At 43.1% G+C, this 19,727-nt stretch overlaps 1 protein-coding gene across 1 annotated transcript in view; it reads left to right on the top strand.

Annotated features, from left to right (window-relative positions):
- The first annotated feature begins 1,026 nt into the window (after positions 1 to 1,026).
- IYD (iodotyrosine deiodinase) overlaps positions 1,027 to 19,727 on the top strand; it is a 20,946-nt gene continuing 2,245 nt past the window's right edge. The window contains exons 1-3 of the mRNA XM_007458749.1: positions 1,027 to 1,205; positions 12,460 to 12,651; positions 15,254 to 15,413. Coding sequence (XP_007458811.1) covers positions 1,028 to 1,205; positions 12,460 to 12,651; positions 15,254 to 15,413 — 530 coding nt within the window. The 5' untranslated portion in view covers position 1,027. The remainder of the gene's footprint in view (positions 1,206 to 12,459; positions 12,652 to 15,253; positions 15,414 to 19,727) is intronic.

Here is a 19,727-nt window from a genome sequence, read left to right as displayed (position 1 = left end):
AGATCTTTAAAAAATATCACAAGGTATTTATTTAGTATCTATTTTTAATTCGAAAAATAAATAGCCTCTGCTAAGCCATGAAAGTGAAGTTCTGATACCTGTTAAAACATAGATGAACCTTGAAGACCTTCTGCTAAGTGAAACAAGCCACTCACAAAAAGACAAATAGTCTATGATTGCGCTTACGGGGGTTCCTAGAACAGTCAGAATCATAGCGACAGGAAGTGGGTTAGAAGTTACCAGGGCCTGTGGGAAAAGGAAGCGGGTAGTTATTGCACAACAATTAGAGGGTTTCTGTTTGGGATGATGAAGTTTGGGGAAGAGTGGTGATGTGTGTACAACACTGTGAATGTACTTAATGCCATTGAACTGCACCCTTAAAATGGGCTAAGATGGTAAATTTTATATTGATATTATTATAATTTATCACAACAAAAAAGTAGAAAACAATAGATCATGCTGGTTGAAAAACATTCAAATAATGTAGATACATATGAGGCAAAATGTGAGTGAGAGGCCTGAGATAGGCAATCCTTCCCCGTCTCCAAAACCTCAGGACAAGATTCCCAGCAGATTTGGTAATCGCTCAAAAGGGGCATGGAGATTGGTTGAGAAGGGGCCAACTCCAGGTGATTCCTAGCTTCGGGTCAGTTGAAGACACACTGCTCTCAGAGAAAATCTACAGGAGGAGGAGTAAACACTTTCCACCACTGCTGGTAAGATCTAGTGCATTAAAGTGTTTCCTCAAATCCTGGCAATTATTGTCTAAGAATATATTGATTGAGCACACAGTTTAAAAAAGTTCACGCACCGGTGCATTCCCAGAGCCACAACACACGCGAGACACACGGCTGTGATCTCTTCTCCTTTGCAAAGTCCTTGCAGAGTCAGCGAGTTCACTCTGTTCCTTCCCCCGGTCCCCCCCTCCTTCCTTCACTCCGTCTCCCGGCATTCCCCACTCCTGTCCCTGTTTGTTTAAATACCGGCCTCGGAAGTATTGGCCCCGTTCAGAATCAGCCTCAGCGCCATGTTTCTTCTGACTTCAGTCTTGGTAGCAGTTGTCTTCCTTTTGATGGTGTGGATCTTTCAAAATGCTGATGGAGGCACCCAGAGGAGGAAGGGGGAGCCTAGAGCCAGGGCGGAGGCTCGCCCCTGGGTGGATGAAGACTTGAAAGACAGCACTGACGTCCACCAGTTGGAAGAAGGTAAAGACACTGGCCATGTTGCTTGGTTTCCAACTTCTGTATTTTTATGATGAGGGCAAGTGGATGGTGGGGCTTATGGAGAGGAAGAAACAGGCAGGTCAGTTTCATCATCAGCCTCTGTCATGCAAACAAATCAGTGTGTGACAGAGACATCATTTCCCTCTGGTGGTCAGCTTGTCACCTGCTGGCACCAAGCTCCCTTTATTCCTGGGTCCTCAGTAAAAGGCTGTTGAGGGGGTGACGTTTTCCCTGGCTCCAGTCCTCTGAGGCTGCTAAAATCTTTCTGGAGGAGCACATCACAGGCTGGGGGCGCTGCAGGTTAAGTGGTCAGGTTTTGATCAAGAACTTTGGAATAAAAAAGGGGCATCTACCTAGGGGCTCGCTACCCTTCATTGCACCAGCCCTGTGGGTCACAGACAAGAGTGGCTGCTGTCCTCCAATCTGAGTGTCCAATTCAGTAGACAAGGCAATAAACAGGCAAACGATAGAGAGTAAAACAGAGACGAAGTGGGTGGAACTGATTGTAAGGTGTTTTGAGAAGGCTTGGGGGTTTGGTGGGGCAGCTAGAAAAAGGCTGAACCAGGTCTGGGGGATTACTAGGATATGAATACAAAGGTTAGGAGGCTAAGAGGAACAGAAAGCGCCTGAGTCCGGAACCCCAGGGAAAGACGTCAAGAAGATGGAAGGACTGTACTGACCAGGGGAGGGGTGAAAATGAAGTGGGGTGTTGAGGGCGGGCCGAGGCATGGCTGACCTGAGAAAGAAGGGGTGCTGAGGGTGGCAGGCAGGAAGGGAGACGCTCTGGAGGAGCTTTGAGTAATCAGTGTTTGAGGTTTATCTGAGGTGGTTTTGTGGGATGGATTCGACTTGGAAGAGGCTCAGTGACTCTCAGCTGGGGTAGTAATGCCTCCACCCTCCCTCCCTCCAACAGAGGCCACCTAGAAGTGTGTGTGTGTGTGTGTGTGTGTGTGTGTGTGTGTGTTTTCTAAGTTGTCCTAACCTCAGGATTGGGGGGTGGGGTATAGAGTTGGCACTCAGTGCTGGGAGCCAGAAGTGCTGAACGTACTGCCCAGGAGGATCCAAATCCAGGCAGCCTCCTGGCAGGGCAGCCTCTTACTCTCCCCCACTAACCCCGAATGCCAATTATGCCAGTTGAGAAGCACTTCCGTGAGCACGAGACCCACTGTGAAAGTGAGTAAGAATCTGTTCCAGTAATGACGGGCTGGGCGGTGGTGCCAGTGCGATGCAGAGGAAGGGGTGAACTAGAGGGACGGTCAAGGAAGAATGGTAGGGTCTAGTAATAAATTAGACATGAACAGAGGAAGAAGTGGGCACGATTTGGAGACTGGAGGAATCAGAAAAACAACTGTCATCAATGGGTGCGGGAAGGGGATCCGGTTTAAAGGGGAAGCTGTTGAATGTAGTGCAGGACGTGTTAGATTTGAGAGGCTAGTGACCCATTGAAGAAGAAAGGCAGGGAGGTTTCTAGGTGAGGGATCCAGGCCATAGACACTGACTGGAGAGTCAGCAGCATAGGGGTGATGCTTGGAACTTGGAAAACTAATGAATTCACTGGGGGGTATTGCTAGAGAGAAGGCTGAGGTTAGAACTTGGTGGGGGGCACCTTCAGATAAGAGGAACTGCCAGAAGGAATGGACTCAGAAAAGAAGGCATGGGAAAGGAGGGCCAGGGTAGTAATAACAAGCCCTCACATAGCGCTGGTATCCAATGTCACTTTTACATATGGTGAATCATTTAGTCTTCATAACAATACAGTGAGGCAGGCACTATTATCGTATCCGTATTGCAGATAAGGAAACTGAGGCTCAAATCGGCTAAGTCACCTGCCCAAGCAATTAGTGGTAGAGTCAGGACCCAGGCAGGCTGGCTCCAGAGTCCAGGCCTACAGGCAATTCGCTAGGCTGCTTTTCCAAAAGAATGACCCAGAACAGAGGGGGCAGGAGATGGCCAGCAGGGTTAAACATTCCCTGAGAGATCAGAGGTAGTGTGTATGGAGGAAAGGCCACTGGATTTGAAGACCCAAGAGTTTGAGGGATACAGAGGGGTTGATAAGGCTGGTGGGGAACCAGGGACCTGGGGCTGGGCCTGAAGGTTGGGAACAGAGAACAAAGCTGTATGGCCCCGTTCTGCTTCTCCACCTAATGATTCACTTTTAATCCTCTGCCTCTCCACTCTCTCTTCCTCACACAGAGAAATGAATTGAACACATAGTGGCTGCTTGGCAGCCATGAGCAAATCTTTCCTGAGTGCAGAGTTCACAGTCTCTTGTTGGGATTTTTGTTGTTTACATAAGTGATACTTACTGAGGTCACACAGGCACACAGGTGGTAGGTAAGGATTAATGTTTAAGCTCAGTCTCCTCTGCCATCCAAGTCCCTGCTCTTAACCATTAGGTGGCTGGACGCAGTCTAAGAGAGGTATAATTGGATAAGAGAAGGGATTCCATTACCAAGGAAACATGAGATGGTTTTGATAACAGCAAATAGATACCAGATTCAAACCATTTTGAAAATTAACAATCAGGGACAAAACAGTAAAATAAGTATTGTGGGCCATTCTTAGTGTGAGTTAAGGAATATATGGGTACCAATCTAGCCTCCGCCATCTCTGATTCACAAAGAATTCCTATTCGACATTCATAGATCAAGGAATCAGCCTGTGTGGGGGGACGGGGGGGAATGGTCGGGGGTACAGAGAAGACATGTGGATTAGAAGTCAGACACAGACTTCCTCTGGGGATCAGTCACACATGGCATCCTGTTAACGCATTTCAGTCCTCTGTTTATCTGTAGCAGAGGTCTGAGGAGGCGAAATGACTGGTATTTAATCTTAAAGTGGAAACCTCAGATCGTTTCCCTAAAATGAATGGGAAATACTGAAAAAAATTCTCTAGTCAGGGCCAGATTCATGAAAGCTCATGAAACTGGAAATAGGAGGAAAAGATACAGGAAACACATCTTATTAAGATGTGTCCATTTTAATGTTAGTGGGGATTTTCTTCATTCAGCTTCACTAGCCATCCAGAAGCTATTATTCTAACTGAAATTTTGATTGTCCCAGTGACCACTAAAAAAGCCTTTGTTAAAATTTTTATCTGGTGTGGGCAACACCTGAGAATAAAAATGTTCCCTCGGACTTGGGCAAGGACAGATTTTTATATACCCATAGGCAGCTGTTTCGAACCTGTTCATTGGATCAATGACAACACATCTCAGTAAAAGCTTAACAAGTCAACCAATCAGAGATGGATTCAGTCCAGGACCAGCCCCTCTGAAGGCCAACCAGTCAACAACAGTCTCAACCACGTAACACTGTTCCTGCAGATGATATCAACCCTCTTACATGCCTGGAAGTCCACCGATGCCTGAACTCCATGCTTCCCAACCAAGTGGTGTGCAAGAGCTAGCCTATGGGGCTAGTGAGAGCCAACTGATAAATGTTCAGGAAATTTGTGGGCCATTTGTTCAATTGCCAATAGCTTGAGATCGGGCCATCATGGGAGTGCTTACTCTATGGAAATTGGCAAGTGCTATAAACCAGGGCTCTTTTTTCTCTCTTCTCAGACTGCTGGTTTACCAGCACACCACCGACAAAAACACTATGTAAGGGCAGCACTCATGACCAGCACAGTTTTCCTTTGCCCCAGGAAGCAAAAAATTCAGCTTCATCTTTGCATCTCATCATTCTTTGGCACACCTACGGGTACATACTTCTGCATGGCTAATTTTAAAAGGCTGGTCTACCAGGGCTCCTGTAAGACATTATGGTTCTAGGACAAAGGACAGGTAAATTCAAATTCAGATGAGAGAAAGTTAGGGAAAGGAAAGGACTTGAATGGAGATGTTGTCCTTGGGATCAAGTCTGGGTGGGTTCTGCTGGGGAGAGTGAAGCTCAGTACAGAACACTGGGGACACCGGGGACACCACGAGAGGTAAAGGGGCTCAGAAAACAAGTTCTGTCAACTTCACCTGGGATAGCGTTGCTTTCTTCAAGGCCTTTCCATCTGGACATCCGCAGACTCCCCAGCCCCCAGCCCCCGCTGCTGCTGCTAGTGAGGTAATGAGTCTATATTGCAGTCAGGGAGTTGAATGGCTGAGAGGCCCACGTAGGAAGCAGAGCGATGGCCGAGACAGTGGGAAGGAGGAGTTCTCTGGGCCGGTGTTGAGCCTTGAAGCTGCTCTCATTGCCACCTTCAGAATCTGTCTACTGTGAGAGCCGTGTCACCCTGAGCCTTATTAATACTGGTGCTCAAGCCTCCCCAAAAATTGCAGGGAGGGAACAAGGGTGACATGACACAAATTAGCCTTGTAGTTTCATAGCTGGAAAACATTTGGCCCATTTGCAAAGATTTTGAGGTAGAACTGCAAAAACACAAAAGCAATTCCCGTAGAGATGCAGCCAGAAAAATGCCTCTAAGTTAAACATTAAAGGATAGCCGTGGCCTAGAATTACTTGGTCATTAAACCTAATTATGGAGCGATTTAGGATTCCTTGGCATTAAAGCAATGATAAAAGGCGTGTTGGTCTTGGTGTCAATAGCAAACCCCATGTGTGGCAGCACAGGACTTACATTAAAAGCAGACCACAGTAGCGTGCGTTTATTTTAGGGTATGTGGGCTCCACCGCTTGAATGAATCCCCCAGAGTTGCTTGGCTGGTCTGGGGTGGAGGCGGGACAGCTGCGGAACAGAGGCTGCTCTCTTTCCTCCGGTGAGGGCTTATGCCTTGGGGGCAGTCAGGAGTTCAAGAGAAAGGAGAGAGCTGTGCCTTTTTTATGGTTCACTGCCCTGAGATCCCCTGGAGCTTAATTCCCAGCTGGCTCAGCCTGTCCCCTTTCCCCAGGCCAAGTGTAGACTTTCTGCCCTGGGAGAGGCTCCGGGAAGAGCAGCGCCCCTGTGCTCTGCTTGGATAGCCCTTCTGGACAATCCAGCCCAGTGGTGGTTGGGCTCATTTGTCTGCTGTGCTCAGAGATAAAGGCTGTGCTGATAAAGCTCAGGCAGCAACCCCTTCATTCCGCTAGAGTAGGAGCGCCTACCCTGCACTTTAGCTGCTGCAGAAACTGCCAAGTCATGCCCCTCGGCTGCCTTTAGTTTACAAAGATGCTGAAGGGACCCGAAGTTAAAGAGGCCTTGCATGCATTGGCTCATTTTCCACTTACTGGTTGCCCGGACTTCATGACAAATGGTGTGGGAGTATCCCTGGTGCTGAAGTCTTTGCTGACGCGTTTGATAAGGTTCGGGGTTGATACTGATGACATCTGGGCTCGGTTCAGAGTGGATTGCTAGAAAGCTGATAGCTGTTAGTTGCCACTCTCCCATCACACTTACTTCCTCAAGCCAGCAGGCTGTGTGGCATGGGGAGCTCTGCTCAACGTTACGTGGCAACCTGGATGGGAAGAGCATTTGAAGGGGGGGGTGGATACATGTGTGTATGGCTGAGTCACTTTGCTCTGCACCTGGAACTAGCACAACATTGTTAATTGGCTGTACTCCAATATAAAATAAAAGTTAAAAAAAATGTATATAATGTGGGTCCCCACTGTTTCTCAGTGGGGAAGTTTCTCAGTACTAGCTAGGAGCTAACCGTGGTCCCTGTTGGTATTGTAGTTGGGTTCTCCGTCTCTTTGAAGTCCCCTTTTCACGAGCATTCCCTCTTCCCTTCTGCACATTTACTGCAGTCCTCCCTTATCCTCAGGGAATACGTTCCAAGACCCCAAGTGGATGCCTGAAACCCTAAGTGTTTTCCTGTACATATGTACCTGTGATAAACTTTAATTTAAATCAGACACAGTAAGAGAATATCCAAATTGCCAGCATCACTACTCATGTGCTTTGGGGTCATTATTAAGTAAAATCAGGGTTACTTGAACACAAGCAGTATCCTGACAGTCGACAACTGAGAGGCTACTACGTGACTAATTGGGTGGATATGATTAATTGGGTGGATACTGGACAAAGGGATGATTCACGTGGGTGGGGGGATGGAGCAGGACAGCCATGAGATTTCATCATCTTAGAATGGTGCACAATTTAAAACTTATGAATTGTTTATTTCTTGAATTTCCCGTTTCATATACTCAGAACACAGCTGGACATGGGACACTGAAATCTGAGAAAGAAAAACCTCTGATAAGGGAGGATTACGGATTACTGTATTGGGGGAAAAAACCACTGATTAAGGAGTTAAGAAACCTAGGCTATAGTTCTGGCTCCATGAAGGATTGCCGCGTGGTCAGGAGAAGTTAATTGTGCCAGTTCATTCCTATTTCTACATTTGTCCCACCTTCCCCAGATGGTTCATCTCTCATCCTCTTATCTCATTAAGAAAGTGTCAAGTGTCTTTTCTTTTCTTTTTTTTTCAGATGTTCTTTTATCAATATAACAGTTGTAGTCAGTTGATCTACCCTTGTGGGTGTTTTTGGTAATTCGTTTTTATGGCCTTCTCATTAAAAAAAAAAAAAAAAAAACTCACAAAAAACCCCTTAATTGTGAAATGTAATATGCTTACTAGAAAAGTGTATAAAAGATAGATGAATGGCTTAACAAATAATTTTAAAGCAAAAATCTACATAGTTATCACTTAGATCAAGAAATATAAATTTCCAGTACTCCATAAACCCCTATATGTTCCTTCCCAGTAACAACCTCTTCCATACCCTATAGAAGTAACTATTATTTTGAATTTTATGGGAATTACTTCTTTGCTGGTCATTCTATTGGAAAATTACATATAAATTTTTTTTGAGGTCTAGGATACTGTTACTTATTCCAGGGAATATTCCACATTTTCACCTACCAGAAGAGCAACGTTCTAACACTCTGGGGCAACTTTAATCTAAGCTCAAGGCTTAACGGTTCCCTGGATCACTCACAGGATATTACCTTAGGCTCTAAGGCACCAGGGCTGGATTACTTACATTTTACTCTTACTATTGTACCATAAATCTTCAGGCCCTGGATGGCCCTGGGGGTTTGACTTTGGTCACCATCCTTTTATCTCAGCTCAGCCTCATGGCGGTTTCTAGGTAATTGGAAAATATTCTCTGGACATTTGAGTGCCGATCTACCTCTGTGGGTACTAACCTTCACCCAGATTTTGACTGTGATGTTCTACAGTCACAGATTAGCTCTTCAGTACTTAGAAGAAAATGTTCTAAATGTATTTTACTAAGGATTTTAGCTTTCTTTACTTTGGAGATTTGGTGTAAATTATGTAAATAACCATTACTGGAAGTGAAAATCCTTTAGTAAATGTCACAAGAATCAGAATCATAACCAAAACATCAGTTAATCTATGGCATCAAAGTGGATTTGTATCTACTCAAAGAAGGAAGTAACAACTAATTATTTTCTATCACACAGTTGAAGGCGTGGGATATACATTATATCAGGCAAATATTCATTGGCTTTTGGGTGGTTGTGAAGGATGAAGATATATGATAGCATTACATTCAGTTTTCTAAAGACACAGTTTAGGTAGTACAATAATAATTCAGGTAAGGCATACACATGCACACAAATAAACCTTAATGGTTTAAAACAATCTAAATTTGTTACTTTAATGAAAGTTAAGTGCTGAGCATTTTCAGCAATTTTATCATCGTGGACTCTGATTATCTGTTCTTATCTAAGTAGGAGTTGCCTCCTACTGGTGATATGGCTTCTCTGCACCTGTCCCCATCAGGGTGAAAAACATCAGAGCAGATTTAGGAAAGTCTTCAGCCTTTGTGTAAAAGAACCATCTACTCATTAGATTCCACTGATATTTTCAGTGTCTGTTTCTTGGGCAGACTTCTTGGTGAAACCTTATTTATGTGATTAAAATTCCCTGAAAAGTCCAACTCACATCAACTCATTCTGGTTTGATGTACCAAGGTCCACTTTCTGTAGTAGCCTCTTTGGTACCTTTTGCCTCCTAGATTCTAGGAGTTGATGAAGTCCAACAACAATCAGAAATCCAAGGCTAATTCAAGATAAGCAAGGAGTATATAAATAAATAAATAAATAATAAATATATACTCCATTCAAAGCATTCCTATTTTTAACACTTTTTAACTTTTTGAATACAGCATCTCAGAATTTATTTCAGTTGAAATCTTGGTAGTTCACATTTAAATCTTTGTAGTTCAGATCAAAAGTATTGTCTACTCATGGGTTTGAAAGGAGTGAAGAAACACATGTATTCAGAGGTAGAGCTTCAGCTTCACCTATTGAATTCTCCATTGCATCTTCATCTTCTGTAAGATCTTGAGCTACAGATAATGGATTTCCACAGCTCTCTGAACAGGAAGGAAATGGGGAAAACCAGAAGTGGCAGAAGCAGGCAGGTGTAAAGATAAACTTGCTGTAGGTAAATTGAACAGATTTTTTTCTTATGGTTAATATTTTTGTATCTTGTTTAAGAAATCCTTCTCTACAGGGTCATGAATATAGTCTCCTATATTCTTTTCTAAAAGCTTCAAAAATCAGTCTTTCATAATTAGAACTGTGGTGAGAACAGGCAATATTCATTAATTTTCGATATCTGATGGAAGAGTTTCAATGTTTCACCACTAACTATGTAGTTGGTTCTGGATTGTTTTGGTGTTTTTCCCCATAGTTAGACTTTATCCGGTTAAGAAGGTTCCTTTCTACCCCAGTTTACTAAGAGATGAAATCCAAATTTTATCAGACACCTTTCCTGCATTACAGTGATTATTAGCTTGTGAATGTAACAAACAACATTGCTTTTCTAATGTTAAGTTAACCTTGCATTCCTGGGGTAATCCCAATTTGGCCGAAGTGTATTGTTTCTTTAATATATTGTTGAATTCTGTTTACTAATATTTTGGTTAGGATTTTCTGCATCTATATTTATGAGAAAGTTGAGCTTGTAGCTTTTCTCTCTTTAAATGTCCTAGTCAGGCTTGGTAGCAAGTGTGTGCTAGTCTTATAGAATGAGTTGGTGGCGGATGTTTCCTCTATTTCTATTCTTGGGAAGAGTTGGAGAAAATTTAGCAATAATTGTTCTGTGAGTGTTTGGTAGAACTCCCTCATGAAGCCATCCGGGCCTCTTCCTAAGGGAATCTTTTTTTTTCCTCTGGCTGATTTTAAGATTTTATATTTGATTATAAAAGGTGTGGGCTTCTTTTCTGTTTTACTGCTTGGGATTTACTGGGCCTCTTGAATCTGTAGATCTGGCATTTTTCATCAGGTTTTCATATCAGATATTCTCTTTCAAATATGGTCTCTGCCACATCCTCTTTCCCATCTCCTGCTGTCACTATCATCACGTATATTAGAACATTCTCGCTCTGCTTTATTTTTTCTTGATCGTTCTTTTATGTTTTCTGTCTTTTGGTCTTTCCTTACTCTACTCTAGATATTTTCTTCTGAGTTGTCTTCAGTTCATTAATTCTTTCTTTAGGTATGTCTAACCTGCTATTAAACCCACCCACCAAGTTCTTAATTCTATTATTTTATTTTTCAGCTCTAAAAGTTCTGTTTTAAAATATTTTCTATGTCACCTTTCATCCTTTCCTGTACCCTACAGATTTATATACGTCTGTCTTTTTTTTCCCCTCTAAACCTAGTAGTCATAGTTGTTTTATCTTTTGAGTCTTGTAATTCCAATATTTGGAGAATTTGGTGTCTGACTCTATTTTTAAAAACCTATTCTGCTGTTTCTTGCTCAAGATATTCTTTTTGTATGTCTGGTTGTCTTTTATGTGTTGCTGATAATTGTACTTAAAATTATTTATATGTTGGCATTTGCTTCTGCTGGGTAATGGGGGTATTTTCAGGCAGGACCACACTATTCCAAGTTCAAGTTTGAGGCAGGACCCATCAAAATGTTATAAACTCTTGGGGGCTGATTTATTTATTTATGGCCGTGCCATGCAGCATGAGTGATCTTAGTTCCCTGACCAGGGATGGAACCCGTGTCCCCTGCAATGTAAGTGCAGTCTTAACCACTGGACCACCAGGAAAGTCCCTGATTTATTCATGATTCTTAGTTTTTCTAAGGATGTAGTCTTGGGGGTCCCAGCTTGTTAGACTTCCCATCGTATATGGACCTGGGCTTTGATTTCTGTCCCTCTGGATCCCTGAAAATATAAAAATAAAAATTCAAACATATTGGGATTGGCAGATGTTATCAAGGCAAATGCAGCTTCTGTGCTTATTTACCTCTGCAGGATCATATTTTCCCTCCACTTTTGGCCTGGGAATTTCTTACTATGCTGTCAGTAACTCAAAGATTTTAAAACGGCTTTATAAAAAATTATTTATTTCAACATCTTAGTGGTTTTCAGAGGACTTCCCTGGTGGTCCAGTGGTTAAGACTCCATGTTTCCACTGCAGGGGGCATGAGTTCGAGGAATTAAGATCTGGCCAAAAAAAAAAAAAAAAAGATCTTAGTGGTTTTCAGCCAACGGAGACTGTTTCAAATAAGTTAGTTCACCATAAACAGAAATTTACATTTTTCATCTTTATGTATGTAAAAGTTTCCTTTTTCTTGATTTATAACCAGTCTGGGCTTTGAAGGACAGTCAAGATCAGAGTTTAAGGATTCTGTAGACCTATTTTTTCTCATTTTTCCTTGATGTTTTTGAGCTCGTAACCTTACAGATATTTTGAGAACTTTATTTCCTTCTCCCCAGTGACCACCTTATGACTATGAGGGAGTAAAAATAATTTTCTCTGGCTGAGAACACCACTCCCCCATAATAAAAACAGATTAACAAGAGAAAAACAAACAGAAGTTTAATAACATGTATATCTCTTGTGTACATGGGAGAGACCCAGGAAGACTGAGTAACTCCCCCAAACAGCCTTAGCCACCACCTTAATCCATCTTCAGATAAAGACAGAAGAAAGGCATTGGGGACTGGGGAGACCCAGTTAGGGGAGGTTGTCAGGAAAAGCAGAGCAAACAAAAGTAAGATTGTTACAGAGATTTAAGTCCACACCTTCTCTGTTGACAAGAGTTTCTTGTGATTTAGAATCATCCTTCTCTTCCTGGTACAGAGGGGGAAACACTTCCAGATAGAGATTTCCTTTATAAATGTCTCTTACAAAAGGGTGACTTCTACTCGGGTTTTCAGAACTTCTCCTGTGTCTGCGTTTCCTAAAAATAGTCAACCCAAAATAATTCTTATGCTAAAGACACATATTTTGGGGGAGGGGCATATTGCACTCCCCTTCACGACCAAGAGACATCCTCTAATTCTCTGTCTTCCTTGTTCTTACTGGTAGACGCTGACGAATGGCAAGTGTCAGAGGAAGAGGTGGAACACATCCCATTCTCCCACACCCGGTATCCTGAGAAGGAAATGCTTAAGAGATCCCAGGAATTTTATGAACTTCTCAATAAGAGACGGTCTGTTAGATTCATAAGTAATGAGCAAGTCCCGATGGAAGTGATTGATAATGTCATCAAAGCAGCAGGTCTGTAAGTGCACAGTGGGTCTTTGAGAACATCCGCTCCAAGTGACAATAGGGGAGCAATGTTGAAGTTCAAACGCAGTGAATAAAGCCTGGAATGATACGTTTACCTGTAAAGTCTTACCCAGGTGTTGACTGACTGCCAGGCACAAGATGATTTCCACTTTCTACAAACTTTTTTTTTTTTTGCGGTACGCGGGCCTCTCACTGTTGTGACCTCTCCCGTTGCGGAGCACAGGCTCCGGACGCGCAGGCTCAGCGGCCATGGCTCACGGGCCCAGCCGCTCCGCGGCATGTGGGATCTTCCCGGACCGGGGCACGAACCCGTGTCCCCTGCATCGGCAGGCGGACTCTCAACCACTGCGCCACCGGGGAAGCCCTCTACAAACGTTTAACTATTACAAACTTCTCGGTAGCAGATGTGACAACAGTTCAAAGCTTCTGGAATTATTCAACATTATAAAATTTTTGAAGAATGAAAATTTATGAACACATTATTATACATCAGAAAAGAAACATCCTTACTTTCACCTCCTCTTAAAACACACAGACACACACACACACACACACACACACACACTCACTCACTCACATTTATACATTTCTCTTTTGGGAACTGAATTTCTTATATTACACACCATGATGCTCTAGTACTGTATTCTAATGAACTAGCAAAATTTATTCATGTGAATTCGCAAAGTAAATCAAAGCAAGGCAGACATTTTTCCCCCTCTTTTGCTTTTTATTTATTTGTCTGCTTCAGGTCGTAGTTGCGGCTTGCAGGATCTTCATTGCGGCGAGCAAGATATTTTGTTGCCGCGAGTGGGCTCAGTTGTGGCACCAGGGCTCAGTAGTTGTGGCGTGCAGGCTTAGTTGCCCCGCAGCATATGGGATCTTAGTTCCCTGACCAGGGATCAAACCCACGTCCCCTGCATTGGAAGGCAGATTCTTAACCATTGGGCCACCAGGGAAGTCCCCCAAATGCATTTGCAATGTAAATTAATATCTATTCCCAGAGGAATAGATGAGAATTATAGAAAAAGGGAGAGGAGATATGAGAAAGCCCCCTATCTGAGAGTCTCCTCTGATTGGATTCTTATTCCTATATAAATCACATTTAAGTTCATTTGCAGAAATTATTGCATGACTATTATAAACCCATTGCCCAAATTAAAAGGAAGTAAGAATAAAACAGTTCATTTCAGTTAAGAACACAAATACACTAGATTGGTGAGATGTTTATCTGACTAATAGCAGTTACTAAATTTCTTCTGTATATAGATCTGTATCTAAATATGTGGGTGTGAGCATATGACATTCAGAGAGGTTTGGCATAATTGAGAACATTAAGGGGCAATTTATTTCTTGTGTTTGGTGACACCAAAATTTAGTGAACAGACGATGTGTACAAAGTGAACTGGAATCCCTCTGTTCAGAAATTTGGGCTTTATGTTTAGATTTGACTTGCATTTCACAGTTCAATCATACCCTCTCTACCACGGGGACTGGTGGATGGAAAACTCATCAAGGCTGGCAGGCCTGAGACCCCTCCTGTAGAGTTTATGCCATTGAACCACTCACTAGGAAGAAAGAAATACTTGCTTCTGAAATATACCACCAGTGGGTCACCGTGGTCTACTTCTAGAAACAGCCATTTCTAGGACAGAGGGGTGACACCCAGATCAGAAGCTGGGCCAGTCCATGGCTGGAATCTTTTTTTATTTTTTAAATATTTATTTATTTATTTATTTTGGCTGTGCCAGGTCTTAGTTGTGGCATGTGGGATCTTTAGCTGTGGCATGCGAACTCTTAGTTGCAGCATGCATGTTGGATCTAGTTCCCCTACTAGGGATCGAACCCAGGCCCCGTGCATTGGGAGCACAAGGCCTTACCCACGAGACCACCAGGGAAGTGCTGCTGGCTGGAATCTTAAAGGGAACTTAAGCTCCTTGGGTCCCATGATGCACTATGAAGCTTTGTCCAGGATATTGGTACTGATCCAAGGGTGGGCTGAGGTTTCCCAAAACCTGTGAGAGCTGGAAGACACTCTGCTGTGTGTCTGAGTGCCCAGGGCCAAGAGTTCTCATGTGTTCACAACAGGGTCACAAACCCCACAAGTGCCACACTCAGAACTTTGATATAGGCACTCAACAACTTATAGCCTATTGGGGATGCTTCTGAAACCATTTGCCATTTAAATTTTGCCATTTCCAATAAACTTCATGACTTGATCATTTTTCAAGAATATCAAAACAAACAGCATTTTGGAGGATTTTGGCTATCAGAGCTTCCCATCTGTGTTCCCTTATTGGTCACAGAGTAGTTCCTAGGGATGTTTTCTCTCACATGATCAGAGAAGCAGTGATAAATTCCCCAAACCTAGGAACTACTGGCTTTGATCTCAGTTAGTTGGTTTGGAGACCCTGACAGAGATGCTGAACAAAATGGGCCTGGCAGCAACATCCCAGAGGCTACCGCCAGGCATTTTGTGTGTCAGGTGATCTAACTTTCATTTTGAGCAAATACGAGTTATGTTTATTCTTAATTAACAGACTCAGATTTTTCTTGCAGTTTTAATTTCTGATTTTAATTTAATGGGTGATAGGAACAGCCCCAAGTGGGGCCCACACAGAGCCCTGGACCTTTGTGGTTGTGAAGGACCCAGACGTGAAGCATAAGATTCGGGAGATCATTGAGGAGGAAGAGGAAATAAACTACTTGAAGAGGATGGGACCTCAATGGGTTTCAGACCTGAAGAAACTGAGGTACAAAAGTGGGTAGAATTAGGCATGTTTGGTTTGGTTTCCTAAAATGGAATAACTATGACTTCAGTTTTCTGGTTTTGTTTTAGGTGTTAAAAAGTTTCATTTTACCTGCGGAAGAAATAATGGAAATTAAATCAGGCCTCACCGCTGAATTGCCTTGAGCACACGTATTGCGCAGGGGTGAGGGATGCCGACTGGAATCCCATCTGGGTTCACACCTTAGCTCTGGTTTTCCAGTTGCAAGACCTTAGGCATTTGCTTACTCCCTCTAAGTGCACTAGTCTGGTTTCTCCAGAGAAACAGAATCAGTGGAGAGAGAGAGAGACAGAGAGACAAAAAGAGATAGAGAGAAACATAGAGAGAAAGAGATTTATTATAAATAATGGGCTCAAGTGATTATGGAGGCTGAGAAGTCCCAAGACCCGGCAGAGTCAGACCCAGCAGAGTCGATGGAATAGTTCCAATCTGAGTCCAAAGGCCTAGGAACCAGGAAAACCAACGTGTAAGTTGCAGTCCAAGTCTGAGTCCAAAGGCAGGAGAAGACTGATGTCCCAGCTTAAAGACAGGCAGATGGAGAAAATTCTCCCTAATTCCACCTGTTTTGTTCTATTCAGGGCTTCAACGGTTTAGATGAGGCCCACCTACGTCGAGGAGGGCAATTTGCTTTACTCAGTCTGCCAATTCACATGTTAATCTCATCCAGAAACATCCTCACAGACACACCCATAATAATGTTTAACCAGCTATCTGGGTGCCTTGTGGCCCAGTCAAGTTGACACATAAAATCAACCATCACACTTCTGTTTTCTCACCCAAAACGATAATGTTAAAAACTTGGTATCAGGATTAAATAAGATAGAGGCTAAGAGTAGGGCCTTAGAAGCTAGAGTGCTTGGGTTCAAATATGAGGTCTACCACTTATTAACCTATCTGTGCCTCAGTTTCCTCATCCGTAAAATGGGAATTAAGTGTAGTATCTACTTCATTATGAAAACTAGATGAATTTGTAAGCCCTTAGAACAGTGATGGCACATAGTAAGGGCCATATGAATCTGGTAAATAAATAGGCTATGACCCAAATAATTATTAGTAAATTGTGAAATACTTCTCAGGATCTTGAGTGAAGTAAATTACATTTTCCTATAAATAGTCTTATACATGATCTCACTCAGCAGGCTTTCATCTCAGTACATGTTTAGTAAAAGTACAAATTTAGTAGAGGTATAATATTCATTAGGCATCAGTAACTTTGCAGGCTTCCTTATCTCCAGGGAAGAAGCAGATTGGAATTCAGTGTAACTGGCTTTACCGTGAAACTTCAGCGTATTCGGGTAGACACGTGCGAGGTTTCATTTTTTTTCTGGAAACTACAACTAACTGTGCTTGTTAATCCCACTTTTCCCATTGAGGACCAGTCACCCTACACAATATCTAGGATGGATTCCCTAATTTCTCAGTCATTTTTGTAGTTAAAACAGTCAGTTTCAATTTTTTCAGGCTCAGCCTTGTCATTTTAAAACACTGGTCACAGGGTCCTCTTTACAAATACTGCCCTCCCCACAGAGGCATCTCCTTTCCCTTCTAACCCCTTCTCAGGCTGAGCATGAGGAGGCATGGGGCGCAGATATTTGTCCTGACCTCTCAGAAGGCCCTGAGGGGAAGGCAGCTCGAGTTCTTGGCACATAGAATGTAGAGGTACTCGTGCCTCTGGCTCTCAGCTCTGGGCCTTTAGCGGCCAGTTCCAGCACCGGCCATCCAGTACACACTGTGACACAAGCCTAAGAAAAGGCAGTGGGATCTCCGTCTTGTGGGGTAAAGTGGGACTTCTCCTCTGGTAGCCAGGGCTGGGTGGTGAGAAGGACGGCCTCTTAGTCCTATCCCTGTCTCATTTATTTGCCCCAGAAGACAATTTTTTTCCTGCGATATTTAAACCCTATTGAAATTGATGTCTATTGGTGTTGTAACTTATGGCTATGTTGTGGAATAGGTGCAGGATATTAATAATGAATGTATAAACCTCATTGCATATTCATGAGAAAAAACGGATGGGTAAAGTTGAGTCTCTCTTCTTAGAGAGAGGCTGTGCTCTGTGTGTGCAGCACCTACAAAACGCTGCCAGCCCCGTCACTCCCCAAATAAAGCAGCATCAGTTGCTCTCTTGTCTCTATGCTCAAAGCACCTAATACACACCTTCCGTGCATTTAAAATAGCCATTACCACATAGTTATTTAATTACTGGCCTACTTTTCTTCTCATTTTATAGGCCATAATTTAGAAACCTTTATGGTACACCAAGATACTCTTGAGAATCCAATTAACACTATAGACTTTCTCTGCAGACAATACGCGTGCACACACACAGAATATATAGTGGTGTCTCTAGGGTCCAGAGACCTCTGAAGCAGGAGCATGTGTGTGTGTGTGTGTGTGTGTGTGTGTGTCTGTGTGTGTGTCTGTGTGTGAGAGAGAGAGAGAGAGAGAATCTGTGTGAGGCTCTCCTCATAGTGTTTTTTCTTTTTTTTTTTTTTTTTTTTTTTTGCGATATGTGGGCCTCTCACTGTCGTGGCCTTGCCCGTTGCCGGACACGCAAGCTCAGCGGCCATGGCTCACGGGCCCAGCCGCTCCGCGGCATGCGGGATCCTCCCGGACCGGGGCACGAACCCATATCTCCTGCATCGGCAGGCAGACTCCCAACCACTGCGCCACCAGGGAGGCCCAGAGACCTCCAGTTTTAAAAAAGTCTTATATTGTAGCACCTAGCACAGTGCTGATGCATAGTAGGTAATTAAATAACTGTTTGTTAAATTGCATCACAAACGAACATATGTCCTGATAGCCAGTTTGAGTCAACTCTGAAACTCATATCTGTCATTAAAGGCTTGATATACAATCTGGTCCAACCTACCCATCAAGCCTTCTCCTGCTGCTGGCGTGAGACCCTTCACCCCAGGTGGAAGGTGCTAATTGTCCTTTCTTAACAGGCCTCGGCACGTTGCTATCTTTTTATTAGCTCTAATATGATGTCATGATACATTCTTGTAAAATTGAACAAACCCAAAATACTAGCTACCAGTGTATGCCTGGGCAAAATGAGTACAAAGATTAGTAAAAATTACTAACCTGCCTCTGACCTAGTAAATTGCTTATTCTTCACCTCATATTTAACAATTGTTTTGAATTATTCACTGTAAAATAATACGTAGTAATAATAATAATATTAGCTAACACATACATGGTACTATGTACTAGGTACTATTCTAAGCACTTGATCTATTTGGACTGATTTTACTGTCACAATAACCATTTGAGGTGAGTGTACAATAGTACTTTTTTTTTTGCGGTACGCGGGCCTCTCACTGCTGTGGCCTCTCCCATTGGCGGAGCACAGACTCCGACGCGCAGGCCCAGCGGCCATGGCTCACGGGCCCAGCTACTCCGTGGCATGTGGGATCTTCCCAGAGCGGGGCACGAACCCGAGTCCCCTGCAGTGGCAGGCGGACTCCCGACCACTAGCGCCACCAGGGAAGCCCCTACAATAGTACATTTTACATTTGAGGGCACTGAGCTGTGAGAAGGTGAGTGGTTGCCCAACGTGGCAAAGCTAGTTGACTCCAGATTTTTTTTTGTAAACTATTAACATTCTCCCGCTTTGAAAAGAGAAAAAGAATCGATACTAGTCAAATGTGAATAAGCTGGTTGAAAGTAGCTTTGAGAATGTAATGTATAGAAATTAGCAGTGTATGAGGAACTGTAGAAAATACACACGTGGGTTTAATGTGTTTTAAAACAAGGAAGCATAACTAGGCTAAGAATGAAATGAGTGGTGACTATCTCTTGCTTATTGATGACATAATTTACCCTAAGGAAAAATTCCAATATATAGCATTGTATGAGTATCTTTCTTTTGAATATCTGTGCTAGAGTGAAGCGTTTGCCAAAATGTATGGGCAGGGTAATGAAACAGAGAAAGATATGCTCTTATCTGGAAAATAAAAATGGAAACTCAACATTTATACCTCCTGTGAGTTATCTCCCACTCCCACAAAAGTTTCCTTCCTTTTCTGCATAACTAGGCTAAGAACATCACCATCTGCCCACCTGGAATTTCGGTTCAAACTCACCGTCACCTTTTCCTTCCTCCTTGTGCACTCCTGTGCCAGATCGGTCAGCTCCTGCCTCTACGACTTCCCAGGTTCTCCTGGGCCATTGCCCTTGTCTCCTATCTGGTCCCGTTTGAGCTTGTCCTTTGCCCACACCAATCCGTCTCTTTCTGAAACAGATCCTATTGCGTGATGTTTCTGCTCGAAGCTTGTG

Source organism: Lipotes vexillifer, unplaced genomic scaffold (genome assembly GCF_000442215.2).
Source record: "Lipotes vexillifer unplaced genomic scaffold, Lipotes_vexillifer_v1.1 scaffold639, whole genome shotgun sequence".
NCBI lineage: Eukaryota > Metazoa > Chordata > Mammalia > Artiodactyla > Lipotidae > Lipotes > Lipotes vexillifer.
Note: the sequence above shows the minus strand (reverse complement) of the source record. Positions and strands in the feature narration are given on the sequence as shown.